Raw genomic sequence first — 20,955 nt, forward strand, 5'->3', positions numbered from 1 at the left:
ATTTCTGAGCCTTTTTATTTAATTTGTTCAAATAGTTCTGACTCAAACTCCCTCAAAGATCAGTAAATAGAATTAGGCATTCTGGTCCTACCATCAGAGTATTTTTTTCTTTTTCTTTTTTTTTTTTTACAGGGACCGAGAGAAAGTCAGAGAGAGGGATAGATAGGGACTGACAGACAGGAACGGAGAGAGATGAGAAGCATCAATCATCAGTTTCTTGTTGTGATACCTTAGTTGTTCATTGATTGCTTTCTCATATGTGCCTTGACCATGAGCCTTTCAGCAGACCGAGTGACCCCTTGCTCAGGGACCTTAGGTCTGAGCTGGTGAGCTTTTTTTGCTCAACCCAGGTGAGCTCGTGCTCAAGCTAGAGACCTCAGGGTCTTGAACCTGGGTCTTCCACTTCCCAGTCCGACGCTCTATCCACTGCGCCACTGCCTGGTCAGGCTACCATCAGAGTATTTTTCTAAAATGCAGAGGTAACTTAGCAGCGAAGAACCTGACCTGTGTAAAGGGCGCAGTGGATCAAGCATAGACCTGGAACACCGAGGTCACTGGCCCCCGGTCAAGGCACATATGAGAAGCAACTACTATGAGCTGATGCTTCATGCTCCTCCCCCCATTTCTCTCCCTCTTTTCTCTCTAAATCAATAAATAAAATCTTTAAAAAAAATTAGTAGTGGAAAACCAAAACAGAGCTGAGGACCAAGGGAGACTGACTTATTAAAATAAGAAGGCAGTGACCACAGCTACCCTTGCAACACTGAAAAACTGAGGGTACAGTGCAGAAAAAGCAAGCAGCCACTCAGCAGTTTCCTCGTGAAACCACTGCAATGGGTGGAACAAGAGAACAGAAAGCGCTCCAGCCTGGTCTAGTTACAGGGAAGACTGACCTTAGGTACAGCACAGGCACAGAGTTGCAATGTGGGCAGACTACGTTACTCATCAACACCAAGTGCCTCTCGTCCTATTCACTTAATCCCTCATTTACAGTAAAGCACAGTGACAATGCACACTGTTTAGAGCCTGAAATTCCCAGATCGAATCCCTACTCCATCACTTATGAACTTTATATCCTTTGGGAATTTTCTTCAATTTTCTAAGCCTTTTACACATTTGAAAATGACCTCATGTGGTCCCTCTAAGGATTATTTACTATATTTAGACACTACGGAAGATTCTGTGAACATATCAAGAAAAGACTGATGAAGTCACTGCAATCACAGATCTTAAAAATCTTAACACACAGTAACCACACGAATGATCTGAGCAGAGTGTTAAATTGAAACTAGTGCGACTTTTAGCCCATGAATAAAAATGGCCTCCACGGGCAAAAACTCCAATGTCCCAGAGCTCTCTGTTTCTCCTAGTAAACAGGGTTACATTAATTTGGAGATACTGCTCTTTGCTGTTTGATGTATCTTTCCATATAGGTAGTTTGAACTCTAACACAATCACTTTATGTTTAAAATAACAAATTTTAGTGAAACAATAGTTCAGAAATTACATTTCACCTTCGGATTCTACAACCAAAAGGTTAAGTCTTCAAGTTTAATCTAAAAAAACCCCATGGAGCAGTCTTTTAGCTTGGTTCCTGCTGCTTCTGAACCAGCCTCACATGTCTGACTTGTTCTCTACAATACCTGCACAGACATAAAGAAATAGTTGCTCTCACATATTTCTAGAATCAAAAATTTAAAAGAGCTAAATGTGGTACCTCCCCACTCCCCCTTCTAAACAATGCACAGCACAGTTAAGAGAATGAAAGGGCTCTGTCACTACTAAGGCCATTCACAAATTCCTGGAACAATCTCTTAAAATGATTTTAGACTTATATCAGAAGTAGAAACAAATTTCATTTTATTTTATTTTTAAAGTTTGTATTTATTGACTTTAGTGAGGGGGTGGGGGAGAGACAGGAACATCAATCTGCTCCTGTGTGTGCCCTGACCGGGATGGAATCGGCTACCTCTGCACTTGGGGTGATGCTCCAACCAATGGAGCCATCCAGCCAGGGCAAAATTTTTTTGTTTCAGCACTCTGACCCATAAAGAAAGAGAAAGTCAATGGATAGCTAAATAAGTTTGACGTATGTTGTTAAATTTTAGATCAAGAGCAGGAGAAGGGCCCTGGCCAGGTGGCTCCACAGACAGAGCACTGTCCCCACACCCCAAGGTCATGGGTTCGATCCCTGGTAGGGCAACCAGTGAGCACACAACAATATGGAACGAGTTAATGCTTCTTTCTCTCTGTCCCTCCCACCCCCTCAAATCAATGGGGAAAAGAGATCAAAAACTTCTCAAAGAAGAAATATTTCAATCCCACAATAAACTAAGAAGGAGGGAGAAGGGGAGATGTAAACGGGCAGAAAATAGAGACAAGTTATGAGGGCAGTAGACACATGGTAAAAGATTTAGAGAGAAGGAAGACCCAGAGGCACAGGGAGGAATACAGACCTTTTTGGGCAACACCCCCATCTTGTGGCCATTTAAGGCATTGCCACAACAAACAACTACTACAATGAGAAGACACAAGTGTAATGGAGTGGAAGCACCGGGAACACAAAATATGAAGAACTGAGTTCCACTCGGGCTCATCATTGCCCAGCCAGAACCAGGTGGGTAACTTTCTTGACTTCTATAAGCCTCTGTTTCCACACCTGATTTGCCCTACATACCTCACAGGGTACCGTGAAGAAGAAATGAGATACCTCTAGAAACTATACAAATACAGAAAGTTACACTACAACATTATGACTGTTAAAAACACAACAACGAGCCTGACCTGTGGTGGTGCAGTGGGTAAAGCACTGACCTGGAATGCTGAGGACACCAGTTTGGGGCCCTGGGCTTGCCTGCTCAAGGCACATATGACAGTTGATGCTTCCTGCTCCTCCCCCCATCTTTCTCACACTCTATCTCTCTCCTCTCTAAAAATAAATACAATCTTTAAAAACAAAAAACAAAACAAAAAACAAACAAACAAAAGAAAACCACAGGGAAAATAGGTATTTGTTTCCTGGACTGGTATGCGATGCAAAGTATTCCCAATTCCTAACTTAATCAAAAAGTACAACTTTGAAAATTAAGCCAGAATTTTTTTTTAAATAAAAAGAAGTGATAGAATGAAATTTCAGTAAGCTAGAGTCAATGTCTCCTTTCTAAACTCTACACCAAAAAGTTCCAAAGCCAGTTTCCAACCCATTCCACAGCAGGAGCCCCTCTGCGCTCGCAGTGCTGACTGAGCACTCTCGAATCGAATCCCTGGGCAAGCAGAGGGCCTTCTTGTTCCCAAGCTGGCCAATTACACCGTGACAAGACTTCTCCCGGTAACGGGCTCAACTGCGGCCTGCATTGTCCTTCGTATTTGGCGGTATTAACTAACAGCTGCCAGATCACAACCAGTCATCACGAACTAAACTGTGCACTCCACAGCCCACCCTTCAGCAGAAAAATCTCATCCTCTCATGTCCTGGTGAATCAGTAGGCTTTCCATGCTGTGAATAAAAAAAAAATTTTTTTTAATTACTTTCTCACCGGAAACCCTGTGCAAATAGGGGTATCATCTAAAGCGCACCCCGGCCACGCAGAGTTCTCCGGGGCCAGAGGAATCACACATCTAAGCACAAAATGTGTGAGCTACGCAGCCGTGGCTGCCTCGAGAAAAAGAAGACATTAGACACTACCCATTGGAAGTACAAAAATAAAGGAGCCATATGTTATTCAAGTGTTTCAAGCTAATGAAAACCCGAAAGGTAAACCCTTCGGCTGGAAGCTATTAAACCTTCCCCAAATCCATGTGAACTCTTGTTTGTAAACCTCCAGGAAGAACATCGACAGCACATTAATTTACTCACTCACTGAAACACTGTTTATACACCAGTTCCTGCTCTTGTGCTGGGGATCCAGAGGTCAACAAGACATAAAGTCGGCTCTGTCACAGGCTCAATTCTAGTGCGGAAGGGGACTTAATAAATAGACATAAAACAATGTGAAGCGGTGATGAGCAGAGAATGGTAAGGAGATAAGGGCTGGAGCTGCCCCTTTAGACTCAGTGAGATGGCCCCTGATGGCATGGCATTTGAGCCCGGGTCTGAGTGAGGCGGTGGAGAAGCCACACAGACCCCAGGAGAGCGCTATGGACAGACCCAGCCAGGGCCAAGACCAAGAGGAACACACTGGCCGCTCTGAGGCCAGCAAGTAGACAGGATGTCTGAAGTGGAAAGAGGAAGAGGTCAAGTCGTAGGAGATGAAATCAGAGAGATGACCAAGAGGTCAGATGGTGCCAGGCCTTGTAGGCCAAGGCTAAAACTTGAGTTTTATTCTAAGAAGCCATTAAGAGTTTCAGCGAGGGAGAGATGAAACCAAGAAGAGCCCGGGAGTAGAGCACTGTGGAAACAAGAAGACCAAGGAGTCTACTGGAATATTCCAGGAGAGGAGTAATGGTGATGGGCAGATGAGCGTGCTGGTGATGAAGGAGCAGGAAGTGAGCAGGACGGATTCTGATGGCAGAGTATAAGATGATGATGAAAGATGGAGAGTGTGAGAGAAAGAGAAGCCCAAGATAGTATCAAGATTTCTGGCACAAGCCACCAGCCAGGTATCACCAGGATGGGCCACTGAGAAAGCAGCAAACGCTGGAGGGAAGAAAGCATAAGTAAGGGGCAGATGTGTGCTGAGCCAGGCTGAGATAAAAAGAGAGACTAAGGGAACCTGAGTTCACTTGGTCTCTGCTCTGTGCATCCATGACAATGTCACGGAAAAGTGTTTTCTATCAGCTTCAAAACCAGAGAGGAAGTAATCGTGGTAGTAGTCATGCCAGTACCAGGCACTGTGGGAAACAAGCACCGGATACAGTGCAGTTAATCCTCATACACAGAAGCACTAAACCACAGCGCCTGGCACATGGTAAAATACTATGGCAGGGGTCGGGAACCTTTTTGGCTGAGAGAGCCATGAATGTCACATATTTTAAAATGTAATTCCATGAGAGCCATACAATATGTTTAACACTAAATACAAGTAAATGTGTTGTGCATTTTATGTAAGACCAACACTTTTAAAGTACAGTAAGTCTCTGAATTCTTTTTAACAATGTTGTTATGTTGTTGCTAACCAATGATGAATAAAGTACTTCTTACCATTAATGTGACTTTCTGGTGCTGCATGGTTTTGCTGATGGCTTTGTAGTCTGGTTGATACGTGGTGAGGTTAAGCTTCATGCAGGCGTTGAGACTTCCATCCATTAAACGTGATCGTAGGTTGGTCTTCATGTTCTTTAGATGTGAGAAAGACTGCTCACATGCATACATAGAGCCAAACATTGTCAGTACAGCAATACTCACACGCTGCAGTGTGCGGTTTGTGACGGGAAGCGTGTTCCAAGTTTTGACAATAGGCTGGCCCGTGGGTTGAAGTTTTTTCATTTCTCCCCACTTGTGTTTGCTCACCAGCTCTGCTTGCTGTCATGCAAGTCTTTCCAAATCTTCATTCAGTGACTTGAACTTATTCACCCACATGTCTGAGGCCTGCAGGTCAGCAGCTTGTAGCTCACAATCTCTGATGGAGACACCGGGGATGTAACTCAGGTCGGCGCTGTCCACTGCACACTCATGTGGATGGGTGAACTTAAAAAGACGAGTGCGCTCACAAAATTCTCCAAAGTGCGCTTTGAATGACTGCAGATTAGATGTGAAGCCTGCTAGTTGCTGGAGATCAAGATGTTGAGCAGGGTCACTTGCTGTGCATGCATCTTTAAACTCTCCCAGTTTTTCAAAGTGTAGTAAACGACCTGTTTCAATGTCGGCGATGAAGAGTTCCAGATTGTTTTCAAATGCAAACACTGCTTGTTGAAGGGATAAGACTGTCTTTACAACGCCTTGCATTTTCACATTGAGCTGGTTCAGATGTTCAGTCATGTCTATGAGATAGTAGAACTTCAGGAGCCACTCAGTGTTAGCTAACTCAGGATGCTCGACGTTTTTCATTTCAAGAAAAGTCTGGATTTCGCTCAGACAAGCTGCGAAACAGCTGAGCACCTTCCCTCTTGACAACCAACGCACATTGCTGTGCAGAAGCAGACCAGGATAATTATTCCCAACTTCATCCAGCAGTGTTTTAAACTGGTGATCATTTAAAGCTCGGGCAACAATAAAGTTGACCACCCGAATGACCAGCAACATCAACTTACCAAGCTGCTCGCCACACATCTGAGCACAAAGCACCTCCTGATGTAGGATGCAGTGAAAATAGGATGGGTCTCTTTTCAGGTTCATGAAGAAGCGCTACAAATCCTGTTTTTCCCCACCATAAGTACACACCAAAATAAGTTTATTCATTGGTAGATTTTTTTTTCTTTAGCGAACTCAGTGGAAGACCTGAATAAATCTTCCCCTCGTCTCTTTCATAGGCAAAACAGCAAGACTTTCCTCATGTAGTATGTCACCGACAGCATACCTTGCAATTACACTGAACTGGGATAAATGGCTTATGTCTGTTGACTCATCCAAAGCAAGAGAAAAGAATGGTGCTGCATTTATGTCCTTCATTTGTGTTGCCTCAATTTGATTTGCCATCATGATGGTTCGATCGTGAACAGAGGCATGTCTTTTATTCGTTTGATTATCTTGTCTTTATCCGAAAAGTCGTCAAAAAGTTCATTGGCAACATCAAGCATGAATGTTTTGGTATACTCCCCTTCTGTGAATGGCTTTCCGTTTCTTACAATGGCTAAAGCACCAGCAAAGCTAGCCGAATTCCAGTCACCTTGTTGGGTCCAAACACGGAGTTGCTGCTGACTAGCTTGCACTCTGCACAGTAGCTCTTGACATGCTTTCTTCCTGCTCTCCCCCGCTGGATATTTCAATGAAAATGTAGTATGGCGTGTGTCGAAGTGCCGCTTTATATTTGTTTCATCGATGCAATTTTATCATTGCATATTAGATACACTGCAGAACCTGATCTCTCCACAAAGGCGAATTCCTCTGTCCATTCCTCCTGAAACGTACGATACTCCTCTTTTTTTCTTTTAGCCATCTTCTTCGTCAAAAGTTTCTGCAATTAACTAGCTGATTATTTGATTAAAAGGAGGGAAGTTTACTTCCTGACCTCACAACAACTCGTGTACATTACGCATTATCCAATAAAAATTTGGTGTTGTCCCAGAGGACAGCTGTGATTGGCTCCAGCCACCCGCAACCATGAACATGAGCAATAGGAAATGAATGGATTGTAATACATGAGAATGTTCTATATTTTTAACTTTTTTTTTTATTAAAGATTTGTCTGTGAGCCAGATGCAGCCATCAAAAGAGCCACATCTGACTCATGAGCCATAGGTTCCCGAGCCCTGTACTATGACCTGCCATCCATATGCTTGAGAAGTATGCCACATTTTAATTTGAATGATACCTTTAATAATTATCTCATTTCTAGAAGTTCTATTTCCTTTTCTTTTTAAATCTCCTACTCATTTTTATCTTTTGATTCATTTTTATCTTATGGGCTGGTAAGTTTTTGTATCCCCGTCAAAAACACAGCAGCAGTTCCAAGGTGGGAACTTGCCGCAGAGGTTTCAGTGTCAGCTCCCTGCTGAAAGCCCAAAGCCACACCGTAGGTCCTTGTGAGCATTAAGTACCCACTTAGTTTCCACATTTCCTCAGAACACTGTTCTATCAGTTCACACACGCTAGCTTCAAGCTACTTTGCTTCAGGTACCGGGCATTTATTTCTTCTTTATCAAGTTCATCCAGGTATTTAAACATATTTTGGGTTATATTTCACATAGCATCTCCAAGTGTTTAAAGAAAGGTAGCCTGAGTTAGCTCAGTTTGACATATAACCAGAACCCGAAGTCCAATGTTACCTTACAGATGAGAAGACTGCTCCTTAAATAACTGAAATAATTCAGTTCTCTCTGATGCCAAGGCCGTGCTCTGTTCAGAAGACTGGGAAGCCTCGTGCCACACCTGCCCTGACACACTAACCCCTGTTCTGCCCACCAGAGTCACATACAGTACACACGGCAGTCTTTTCTGTACCCTACAAGAATCGGAATACAATTCCTTATTCTGTCCCTCATTTTCCTCCAGCTGAAAATCCCAAACTCAACTCCTTAAATGACTTTTTGTTCTTTAAAAACAAAATCTTATTATAATGCAAACACTATTTTTTTAACTTAAAAACTGCACAAATCATAAATGCCACTGGTGTGAAAAAACTGTGGGTTTCCTTCATGTGTTACTGGTTTCATATTAGGGAATTCTCGACCATGACAATAAACACTGAAAGTTACAGGACAGAACTGTAGAAACCACGAAACCTCTTTGTAGTTTGGTTTGTCTTCAAACTGGGAATAATACCTTTTCTAGAGTTCAAAGCTTGGGGGAGGCAGTAAGAGTTAACACATAGGATATGTAATACAGAGAAAGTATTTGGAAGGTCGAGGGGCGAGGAAAATGGAGAGATGTTGGTCAAAGGTATTTCCAGTTTTAAGATGAGTAAGTTCCAGGAATCTAAGGTACAGCATGGTGGCTATAGTTAACAATACTGTATTGTATATTCAAAAGTTGCTGTAAGTATTGGACTTATGGTTCTTACCATCACAAAAAAATAATTCTGTGAGTGAAGGATGTGTTCACTAACCTCACTGTGGGAAATATTTTGAAAATATATACATGTATCAGATCATCACAATGTACAGCTCAAATTTACATAACATTATATCTCAGTAAAGCTGGGGAAAACCAAAGTGCATAATTTGGGATCCTATGGGAGCCATCAATTTAGGCCTAGACTGTGAAAGAAAGGCAAAGAGTCAAAAATATCTACTGCAACTTATGAATTGATGTAGTGCACATCTGGAGCTTCTGATGTTGTTTGTGATTTTTTCTGGAAGAGTGGGAGATGCAGGGAAGGTTGTTATTCTTAATTATGTTAAACAGAAGAATTTTCTCTATATTGTACTATTATATATGTAAGTTACATAAAGCAAGAATTATCCAAAGTAAGAGAATCTTTTTAAAAAATGGACAAAATATACAATACAAAAGAAAACACTGTTATTTTAATGTATTATAAATGTTGATAGCTGGCTCAGTGGTAGAGTGTCAACCCAGCATGTGGAAGCCCCAGGTTTGATTTCCGGTCAGGGCACACAGAGGAGAAGCGCCCATCTGCTTCTCCACTCTTCCCCCTCTCCTTCCTCTCTATTTCTCCCTTCCTCTCCCACAGCCAAGGCTCCACTGGAGCAAAGTTGGCCCGGGCGCTAAGAACATATCCATGGCCCCTGCCACAGGTGCTAGAATGGCTCTGGTTGTAGTGGAGCAATGGCCCAGATGAGCAGAGCATCGCCCCCTAGTGGGCGTGCCGGTGGATCCTGGTCAGGCGCATGCAGGAGTATGTCCCTCTGCCTCTCACTTCAGAAAAATACCCTCGGAGCTCCAGTGGCGCAATCGGTTAGCGCGCGGTACTTATACAGAAAAATACCCTCCCCCCCAAAATAAAAATCTAAATTAATACAAAAATTATTTTACCTTCATGTTGCATGCTAATTCCATTAGCTTTTTTGCATTCTCTTCTGAACGGTATCTCTTAGGAAGCTGAACCCTGAAAAACTTCAAGGCACCTTCAAAGTCTGTCAACAGCAAGTCATCCTTGGAAGTCTTGAAAGAAAGGAAATACAATCATGTACAGAAAAGGTTCTTTGCTTGGAAGATGTACAAGAGCAACTAATCTCAGCAGCTTTATATCCCCAGGAGGCCCTGCTTAGCTCGGCCAGAGCCTCTTGTACATCTTCACTGTCAGGGACGTCAGAGGAATGGATGCTTAGAACAAGACTAAGACCAAGCTACTGCCAGTGCTGAACTGAGAATACCAGATAACCCAGCTTAGGAATAAATGTGTACCTTTAATAATCCGAGGGCGACATTAAAAATAACACTTATCCCCTAAAAGAGAAAACACAAAAAAATATTTTCAGTGTTTACTTTGGAATATGAAGCATTTGTCACAATTTTAGAGAAATTGTAAAACATTAAGAAATGGAGTATCTTGAAAATACCTTGGGAAATAAAAATTAAAGTAGAACCAGCCTCCCATTCTTGTAAGAAAATTTTCTAACTCTAGGCTCATATTTAACAGGAACACTTTTCCAAAGTATTCTATACTTCCAAACCAAAACTGACTCAAAGTTATGAGCAGGAAAGAGCTCCCAGAGGGCCAGTCACAATGCTCCTGGACCCCCAGAACTGACTCTGCGCAGGGCCCTCCCATCTGCCTTCCTTCATCTACCATTCTGGGCACGGCGAGGACAGAGGACCAATGAGGGGAGTCACTGACATTTGCTCATCAAATTTAAGTTTTGGGACCCCAGTTTCCATAAATATTTCTCCCAAGGGTTTTCTGAGCCAATTAGCTTGAAAAGTTTTATTTAAATTATTTAGCATGATTCTGGGCCCCTAACTACTTAACAAATGGTTGTTTACAACTGTGAAAACTGGACAATTCAAAGGTCGGAGATTAGGAATTGATTATATAAATCATGGTATATATCCAAATAATGCGATACTTGGCAGCAAGTAGAATAATGGCATGTTTGGTAATGCTATTTCTTATAATGTTTCAAGCTGAGTAGAAGAGAAAAATTCTCAAATGAATTTTTGTCTGTTTTGCATAAGGTAAGATTAAACAAAAAGAAAGATGGTGTAGATGTGTATGTGTCCACAGATTTCAAGTACAGAAAATGAAAAAAGACTGGCCCTGGCTGGGTGGCTCAGTGATAGAGCATCAGCCCAGTGTGTGGAAGTCCTGGGTTTAATTCCCAGTCAGGGCACACAGCAGAAGCAACCATTTGCTTCTCAACCTCCCCCCCCCCTTTTCTCTTCCCCTCCTGCAGCCATGGCTCAAATGGTTTGAGCAAGTTGGCCCTGGATGCTGAGGATGGTTCCATGGCCTAGCCTCAGGCGCTAAAATAGCTCGGTTGCTGAGAAACCAAGTATTGCCCGGTAGGGGGCTTCCCAGGTGGATCCTGCTCAGGGAGCATGTGGGAGCCTGTCTGCCTGCCTTCCCACCTCTATTAAAAAAAAAAAAAAGAGGTTACCAAATAGTATATATAACAATTATTATTTTAAATATATATAAACCTATAATATATATTACATAATATTTCATAGGAAAAAACTATTCCATATAGAAATTATATATGCACATATATAAACAGAAAAAGCTGAAAGAATACACACTTAAATGTTAAAAGTAGAGTAGTTACCCTTTATACAGTAGGATTAGAAGTACCTTTCAATTTTTTGGCTCATATTTTCTACAGTGTCTATAATAATTATATATTGTTTAAATTAGTTGTTTTCTTAGGCACATGTACCTTGAAACAAAGACTGTTATTTACTTTAATATCTACTTTTAATAATAGACCCCACCCCAAATTTTAGTAAATTCCTACCAAACTTTAAAAAAAGTTTCTTGTCAATAGGTGTGGTACTCATGTACCTAAGTTCATACCAATGAGAGGTAAGTGGAAATGCAGGTGGAACTTCCCAGAAGTCTCTTTTTAAAAGAGGACACACACCCACTCCTGTCCCCTTCCCCTATTAGCTTAAAATATAGATTTGGTGGCTAGAGCTCTAACCAGCTGCAAGAGGAGAGTCACATCCCAGGAAAGGCAGGTGGCGGCCAACCCTCTGACTTGTTTTACATGAGCTAGAAACCTCTGCTTTATTTAATCACGGATGTTTTGGATTTCTTAAAACATTTAGCCAAACCTAATACTAATAGAAATAACGTTGTTTTTGTTTTTGTTTTGTATTTTTCTGAAGCTGGAAACGGGGAGAGACAGTCAGACAGACTCTCGCATGCTCCCGACCGGGATCCACCTGGCATGCCCACCAGGGGGCGATGCTCTGCCCCTCCGGGGGGTCGCTCTGTTGTGACCAGAGACACTCCAGTTCCTGGGGCAGAGGCCAAGGAGCCATCCCCAGCGCCCGGGCCATCTTTGCTCCAATGGAGCCTTGGCTGCGGGAGGGGAAGAGAGAGACAGAGAGGAAGGAGAGGGCGAGGGGTGGAGAAGCAGATGGGTGCTTCTCTTGTGTGCCCTGGCCGGGAATTGAACCCGGGACTTCTGCGCGCCAGGCTGACGCTCTACCACTGACCCAACTGGCCAGGGCCTTGTTCTTTTTTTACTTTAAAATAAGATATGTGTAGTGGGCATAGTTATTTGTTCATTGTATTTTTTTTCTTTTTTCTTTTTCTGAAGCTGGAAACGGGGAGAGACAGACAGACTCCCGCATGTGCCCGACCGGGATCCACCCGGCACGCCCACCAGGGGCGACGCTCTGCCCACCAGGGGGCGATGCTCTGCCCCTCCGGAGCATCGCTCTGCCGCGACCAGAGCCACTCTAGCGCCTGGGGCAGAGGCCAAGGAGCCATCCCCAGCACCCGGGCCATCTTTGCTCCAATAGAGCCTTGGCTGCGGGAGGGGAAGAGAAAGACAGAGAGGAAGGAGGGGGGGCTGGAGAAGCAAATGGGCGCTTCTCCTATGTGCCCTGGCCGGGAATCGAACCCGGGTCCCCCGCACGCCAGGCCCACGCTCTACCGCTGAGGCAACCGACCAGGGCCAATAACTTTTTTTTTTTAAGCAAAGAGCGCCTTTAACAAAACGTGACCATTAGCTTCAAAGAGTCACTTAAATCTGGATTTCCCAGCACTGAAATAAAACACTGCATAGAACAAATTCTGTTTTGGCAGCTGTCACAGGAAGGACACTGCAGCAATCCCCAAGTGCTCCCCAAGTGCTGTAGCCACCAATACATACCTCACATAAAAGCAGGTCGATGATGTGGAAGACCATGTAGAGAGGGAATTTTGCCGTGAAGAGGGTAAGAAACCACTGGGAGGCGTACATGTGTGCTTCAAGGCTGATATCCAGGAAGTGGTTGTACAAGTCGGGAATGTACTCCTGAAATAGCAAACTAATTAGTTTTGGGCACACATGCCGCAGTTCAATCCCACTCAAGGGGCTCATAAATCTAACAGGAATAGGCCAAAAATGTCACATACCTACAATTTTTCTAAAAACCTCCCAAGTGCTCAGAAAAACACTTATTACCCAGGATTAAACTGTCAGCTCTAAAGAGGAATCCCCAAAATGGTGACAAATATTTGGAAAGACAGTTTTTCTGACCACGCTGTGAAATGCTTGGGAAAGTCTGTTTCACTCTTGGTAGGTGATTCCTAACCAGTCAGCGTGGAGCCCTGGTGAACAGTTCCTGACCCAGTGTGCTGTGTGAAAGGCCCCTACAAAGTCATCTGATATTGTGAATGTTTGATGAGACTGAAAACCTAGCTCACCCCCACCAGGCTCACATCTTATTAACCGTGGCATCTTCATCACTTAGTGAGAAACCAACCAAACAAAAACCCCGCCTTTCACCCTGGATGGCTAAGGCGACCCCACCCACCACTAGGCACCACATCACCAGTCCACTTCTCCCCACCCCCACCACGCCCCAACTGGCAAATGCAAGCTGGTTTCTTTGTTTACCTGCATGAGGCGCTCCAACTGGTAAAATTTGCAATGCAAATCTTCAAAGTTTTGCTTGAAAAGTTCCCTGAGACCATAGTCAAACATGATCTTGACCAGAACACTGAATGCCTGTTCTTCAGGCATCTGCAAGACAGGGAATGGGAGAAGGGAAAATAATCACAAAACATATACAGAAGTTTTCTCAGTCTATTAAATTCACCCTTCTACTCTAGTCGGGATACCGGCAAGTCTAGTGGTATCCACAGGCCTGTGGATGTGCTTCGCAGAGTTCATTCAACCACGAAATACTTAATGATGCCGTCTGTGCCAGACACGCTCCTGTCCTCGCAGAGCCTCCCAGACAACCAGGGCACAGGAACTGTAAGAATGAGGCAGAAAGATGGCGAGAACACTGGGACAGGGAAGCCTGAGTCTGCCCTGGGAAGACAGCGAGGTTTGCAGGGAGGTCAGGCCGATACAGAAGGGCAGGTCTCATCTTCCCCAACTATGAGACTGTGTAAATCATTTTACTTCCTTAGCTGCCATTTCAGTCTAGTAAAAATGGTTTTCTTCCCCATTGTCGTTAAAAAGGATGGCTAGAGAAACCTTACATATTCTAAGGCTTTAGTAACACTTAAAGTACAACAGTTAACACTCACAGTAATATTTAAAATACTACAAAACCCTACTTCTACTTACAGATATTACCCATTTATAATAACACCTACATCTTCCGTAGCTTTATAGAAAAACATTTCCCTGAGAACCTGGCAAAATGTCTAGTTTTCAAAATAGAAAAAAGTCACTAAAAATGTTATTTGAGGCTTGGTGTGACTGTAGCGAGCCTTCAAAATGTCAAGAAGGTGGGTGGGCTTCTGTGGAACAGGGAGATGAAGGTGGGCGGAGCACAGAAATCACCAGAATGAAGCAGAGCTAAAGAGCAAATCAAATTAAGTAATATAAGGGAACACTACAACGTACTATTGGAAAGTTAAGGACATGGGACAAAGGACCAGACCTTGTGGTCTTTGTTATGAAAGGCGACTTCACTCTTCCACACACTGAGGGAGACCTGGTCTGATCACAGGGGCCTTTTTGTTAGGCAGCACCTCTGCCTCTCATTGACATTTATTTAACACAATGGCAAGCAGCAAGAATTCAAACTAAGGCACTATGGATTTAATCAGGAAAGCCATTTTAAAGGGGTTGTGACACTTTATCGGGATAATGTCCTTAGACTGAAGTTCAGAACAAAGATAAACCACAGAGGCTTGTGAGACTCTGTGATATAAAGTCTGCCTAAAACAACGAAACAAAATTTAAAAACTTGACCTGGTGATGGATGTGTTAACTATGTACATGTATATCAAACTATCACATTACACACACACACACACACACACAGAGCACACTTCTTTATTAATGTCGCAGCTTTATCATATTTTTCATGCCTACAGACACCAGTAAGCTAGTTCAGTAACATAGAAACTGTTTTTTGTTTTGCTTGTATTACAACCTTGTATTTTACTTGTATTAAAACACAAAATGGCTTCCAACACTCCCCTCCGCTTATAGGAACAAACCCAGAATGCCTGATCGGCCTCCCTGGGCTTGAGGCAGGTCCTGCACCTCAGCTCTCTTTCCCCTTCACTTGGATGCTCCAGTCCCTCCTGTCCTGCCTGCAGTTCCTTCCATATGCCGACTTTCCCAAAATCAGTGCTTCTATATGCTGTGTTATTTCCTTTTCTGGGAATGCTCTAGTTTCTTGCTTTTAAAATACTTTTTATTATTTTCATAACAATGTTAAGAAAAGGTTAAATGAGAACCCTGCTCATTTTTCCGGGTTCACCTTAAAGGTTACCTCCCCAGAGAAGCCAGGAATCTAAATGTGGCTCCCTTGTTATAATCTTGCATTGAACTTTTTACTAAGTCTTCATGGCACCATTGGAATTCCCTTTTTTTTTTTAGGTGTGAGGAGGGGAGACAGACCCCCACATGTGCCCTGACCAGGATCCACCAGAAACCCCCACCTGGGGCCAGTGCTCAAGTGCCGAGGCTGTCGGAGCCATCCTCTGCGCCCAGGGCCACACTCAAACCAATCAAGCTACTGGCTGCTGAGGGGAAAGGGAGGGCGAGGAGAGGCAGATGGTTGCTTCTCTTCTCATGTGTGCCCTGACCAGGAATCAAACCTGGGACGTCCATACGCAGTGCCAATGCTCTATCCACTGAGCCACCGGCCAGGGATGACAATGAAGTTAATAATGATACATTGTGTGACTTTCTGCTTACAGGTGGTCAGCTTCACCAGCTCTGTATCCATGAAAATTGGAACCATGCCCACATTATTCTCTCCTGGTTTCTAGCACAGTACAGACCATAACAGGTGCTCAAAAACTCAGTTAACATCACCTGAGTGGTTTCCCCAAGCATTTTAACTTAAATCATGAAGAAATGGACAAATCAAGAATGTGGGATATTTTACAAGATAATCTGCTAAAATGTTTCAAACTGTCAATGGCATGAAATAAACAAAAAAGGGGTAGTTTACATGGGAAGAATAAAAAGAAGTGAAAATCAAATGCAATGTTTGAATCAAATGCAAACCATTGATTTTAGGGGGAAAAAAGCTATAAAGAATTTTACTGAGTAAACAGTTGGGGGGAAAAGTGAGTGTGAATTGTGTGTAAGCCAATAATACTGAATCAGTGTGAAGTTTCTTGGATGTGATAGTGGTATTATGGTTATGTCTTGAGACACATGCTCAAGTATTTGGGAGTACAGTATGTTTACTACCAATTTCCCCCCAAAAAAACCCTTTTTTATAAATAACATTTGTGTGCAAAAAAAAGTAAAAAATTGAAAGACACAGAAAACTGGAAAAATAGTACTGGTAATTGGTAAATTAGGTTAAGAGTATATGGATGTTCAGCCTTACCAGGAGATGGTACAATAGTATCATACTGGGATGTGGAGGACCCAGGATCAAACCCTGAGGTCGCCAACTTGAGCACGGGCTCAAATGGTTTGAGCAAGGCTCAACAGCTTGAGCCCAAGGTCACTGGCTTGAGCAAGGGGTCACTTGCTCTTCTGTAGCCCCCCCGGTCAAGGTATATACGAGAAAGCAATCAATGAACAACTAAGGTGCTGCAACAAAGGACTGAGGCTTCTCATCTCTCTCCCTTCCTGCCTGTCTGGCCCTCTGTCTCTCCCTGTCTCTGTCACACATACACACACACAAAAAGAATATATGGGTGTTTGCCTTAAGATTTTTTCAATTTTGCTGTGGATCTGAAAAAATATCAGTAAGTTGGAGGATCAAGGTCTTTTCTAAATGAATGATGAATGAATGATGAATGAATGAAAAAATGCACTAGAGAAAGCCTACTTGTCAGCCTTTCTCCCACCCCAATCCATAGATCCCAGAATAATGACAGTGGCTACTTTATTTTTTGACAGAGACAGAGAGAGGGACAGATAGGGACAGACAGACACAAAGGGAGAGAGATGAGAAGCATCAATTCTTCGTTGCTGTTTTCTCATATGTGTGTGATGTGGGGCAGGAGGGCGGCTATAGCAGAGTGAGTGACCTCTTGCTCCAGCCAGCGACCTTGGGCTTCAAGCTGGTGACCTTTGGGCTCAAGCCAGCCACCCCTCGCTCAAGCTGGTGAGCCTCCACTCAAGCTAGATGAGCCCACACTCAAGCCAGCGACCTCGGGGTTTCAAACCTAGATCCTCTCCATGTACCAGTCCGATGCTCTAGTCACTGCACCACCACCCGGTCAGGAACAGTGGCTACTTTAGAGAAGATAAAATGTCCTCAAGGGTCTAACTAAGACTGAAGTCTATCCAATCATTTCTAGCAATAAAAATGAAGTCCACCAGGGCCCTGACAGTTGGCTCAGCGGTAGAGCGTCAGCACAGCATGTGGAAGTTCTGGGTTCAATGCCCAGACAGGGCACACAGGAGAAGTGCCCATCTGCTTCTTCATCCCTCCCATCTTTCTCTCTTTCTCTCTCTTCTCCTCCTGCAGCCAAGGCTCCATTGGAGCAAAGTTGGCCCGGGGCACGGAGATGGCTCCATGGCCCCGCCTCAGGCACTAAAATAGCTCAGTTGCTGAGCAACAAAGTAGCAGCCCAGACAGGCAGAGATTAGCATGGTAGGGGGCTTGCCAGATGGATCCTGGTCTGGGTGCATGTGAGAGGGAGTCTGTCTCTGCCTCCCTGCCTCTCACTTAAAAAAAAAAAAAAAAGTCTACTTCTGTACCAGTTTTCAACACTGTCACTTATTCTTATCATGCTTCTCTTCCATGAAGACATTAAATTCAGAAAAAGGTTTCCATATGCTAGAGTCTGGCCAAAGCTAACATAAAGCTGTGCTCAAGTCTGAGGCTGCGGTAAGCTGAGGGAGGCCGCATCTACATCGTAACAGAGACTCGTTTACTCACATGGAGAAGCAGAACAGCAGCGAGAAACGACTGGCCCTGACAATAGCCAATCTCCTCATCATACACAGAATAAGCCTGTAAAACAAAATGAGACAAAAAAACAGGAGGTATAAATGTACTGCTCATGAGCCATGGCTGCCCTATAGGACCTTGAACAAAGGAACCTGGAAGATGCTACCCACACTCTGATGTGGCATTTTGATAGTCAATGAATGATGTAAACAATTTCTCCCCAATCCCATTTTTTACTTTACAATAAATAAGACTTTCACCACTCCACTTTCTGCTGCCAAGGAGCAGGGAAGGTTAAGCAAACACCACTTTGGCACTAAAAAAAAGGTTGTCCTATCTCCTTGTCTTTGCTCACGATTTTCCCTCTGTTGGAAAAAATGCCCTTCCTTCAGGCTTCAAACACATTCCACCCCCCAGAATTCCCTCTCTTCTGTGTGCTTCCATGGTACTTCCTACACATGTACGGCTGTTACAGCGCTTACCTCACTGCATTTGAAATGTCCATCCTCTCACTGGATGGTGACCTTCTCAGGGGCTGCGGTGATGTCCTAGTCAGCCTAGCCAGCACCTCACACATAGCAGGCCTCACTAAACACTGTTAATGTTATTCATCTTTCTTGCTGGGAAAAAGTCTTTTGGCAAAGACATCAAAATATAGTTCTTTCTACGCCAGTAATAACTTTTCTGATAAGAGGGACTCCTCTGAAACTATTTGTGGGTTCCTCTGAAATTCTTATTTTGTATTTTTTTTGGCAGTGGACAATTACTATCCATCTCTCTGAATATTATCTTTAACAGAATACTGCCATCTAACATTCCTTGTGGTTTACTATTTGGTTCTTTAGTTGTTTTTCAGAGTCTTGTTTCTGTGATTAATATTTATAGTTCTCATGTAAGTTGTGGTAGAAAGGGGATTTCCTATAGATTCAAGATGCTATTTCCTGTTTGACAAATTTATTTCTAATGAAACTCCTTTTACTGTCCACTTTTGTGACAAAGTTCCTGTGTCTCAAAAAAGCAATTTTAAATTGGGCATGTTTGTAATTGATTATTTAGCAAAATGTTATGCTAATGCTCATTTGATAAAAATTAAGTCAAAACAAAGGTTTTTATCATTAGATTTTGGTTAAACTCTACCTTTTAAATAAACAATCATGCTTTCCTAAATTCAGGTAAAATTCAATAGAATCACATTACATATCCCCATTTCATCAAAGTTATTTGATGAGAAAACTAAAGAATGGGCGACTCATACTTTTCCAAAGACAAGATGTGCGCAGGGTTTAGGGATGACCTCTACATAATACAATGAGGAACCACTCAAAATTATAAAAATTAACAAGTGTTAATATCAATGTTGTTAAGACTGTGTTACAAACCACCGCAATGCTTATGAAGGTATCAATCATGAAAGAACACAGGCTTCAAAGTTAGAATTGAGCTGAAAACCCATTAGAATTGGGCTAATGTCTAGGTCTGGATATTAAACCCATTACTTAAATTCTTTATTTGTAAAACAAGAATAATCATAGTATTTACATGATATGTTACTCTGTCCTCTCATGTCAAGGGCTGAGCACTTGGCTTAGTCAGTTATGCACTAGGATAAAAGTGTATTGCATTTCCATAGACAGAGAAAGGAGGGGAGTATATTTTTCAGGCTTGTGGAAAAGCTTGAAGGAATGCCTACATACATCAAAGTGCATAATGCATTTGGGACATGTTTGAAATATAAAGTTCATAAGAGCTATAAAAAATACAAAGAAGGAAAACCATTTTAATTAAGTCAACATTTAGTGCCAAGTGCTACACATGCTAACACATATAAGAAATTATTCCTGCCCTTAAGAATGTCACAGTTCAGTTGGGAAGTTTGACAAGTAAATCAACCAGAGTACAGGGAAAGAAGTTCAATGTGGTTTGAAACATAAAATATTTAGGGACTAAGCCAAGACATATTATAAAAAGCCTTTAATGTTAAGCTAAGGAATCTAGGACCAGGAAATAAAGTAAGAAATTTTTTATTTCATTCTGTAGGTTACAGGGAAGCATTACAGGTTTCAGTGGAGGCCACTGAAGTGATTCAATTCTGGGGTTCACAAAGAGAAAATACTAAATAGGCTAGACTACTAAGGCAGGGAGACTAATGCAAGGTGGCATTTGTAACAAAGTGCCGCCCCAAGATAGAGAGCAGTACCAGGACAGCAGACAGAGAGGAAGTACGGCTACAAGACTTCAATCACGCCAAACTCAACAAGGCCAAAGGAAGGAACTGAAAACTAACAAGATTTTTTAATTAAAAGAGATAGGATAACTAAACATAATATGGATATTGTTGAATCCTGATTCAAACTACAGACATTTAGGGAAATCTAAATAAGGTGTGGCTACTGGATATACCAATAATGACCTTATTTTTTAGAGCTTTATACTTAAGAATCTAGGATCATGATGCCTAAGATTTGCTTTAAACAACTTCACGAAAAAATTTAAGAGGGATTGATGAAGCAACTAAAGCAGTATGTTGACAAATATTAAATCTGGGTGTGGAGACACACACAATTATTCAACTTGTGTGTGTTTAAAATTTTTCATAATACAGCTATCTTTCAGTATTCACAGGAGATTGGTCCCAGGATCCCCATGGATATCAAATCTGCAGATATTCAAGTCCCTTATATAAAACGATGTAGTATCTGCACATAGGCTAAAGCAGGGTGTGCCTACACATTAATCTCCTGGATTCAGCACAATGCTCAGGCATGGTAAATTCAAGTGCTGCTTTTTGGAACATCCTAAAATTTTTTTCCCCATGCATGTGTGTGTGTGTGTGTGTGTGTGTGTGTGTGTGTATAAAATTTATATATATAAAATTAGTGTGCGCAAGAGAGAGAGAGAGAGACAGGAGAGAGCTGAGAGACATCAATGTGTACTTGTGTCACTTTAGTTGTGCACTGAGTGCTTCA

The 20,955-nt window shown here is 42.6% G+C and overlaps 1 protein-coding gene across 5 annotated transcripts in view; it reads right to left on the reverse strand.

Annotated features, from left to right (window-relative positions):
- Positions 1-20,955, reverse strand: part of RABGAP1 (RAB GTPase activating protein 1) — a 186,017-nt gene that overhangs the window by 23,119 nt on the left and 141,943 nt on the right. For all 5 annotated transcript variants that reach the window (XM_066256280.1, XM_066256279.1, XM_066256283.1 and 2 more), the window contains 5 exons: positions 17,978-18,052; positions 13,552-13,677; positions 12,823-12,966; positions 9,905-9,946; positions 9,533-9,661 (listed from right to left, as the gene is read on the reverse strand). In XM_066256280.1, the coding sequence (XP_066112377.1) occupies positions 9,533-9,661; positions 9,905-9,946; positions 12,823-12,966; positions 13,552-13,677; positions 17,978-18,052 (516 nt within the window). The remainder of the gene's footprint in view (positions 1-9,532; positions 9,662-9,904; positions 9,947-12,822; positions 12,967-13,551; positions 13,678-17,977; positions 18,053-20,955) is intronic.

Source organism: Saccopteryx bilineata, chromosome 2 (assembly GCF_036850765.1).
Source record: "Saccopteryx bilineata isolate mSacBil1 chromosome 2, mSacBil1_pri_phased_curated, whole genome shotgun sequence".
Lineage (NCBI taxonomy): Eukaryota > Metazoa > Chordata > Mammalia > Chiroptera > Emballonuridae > Saccopteryx > Saccopteryx bilineata.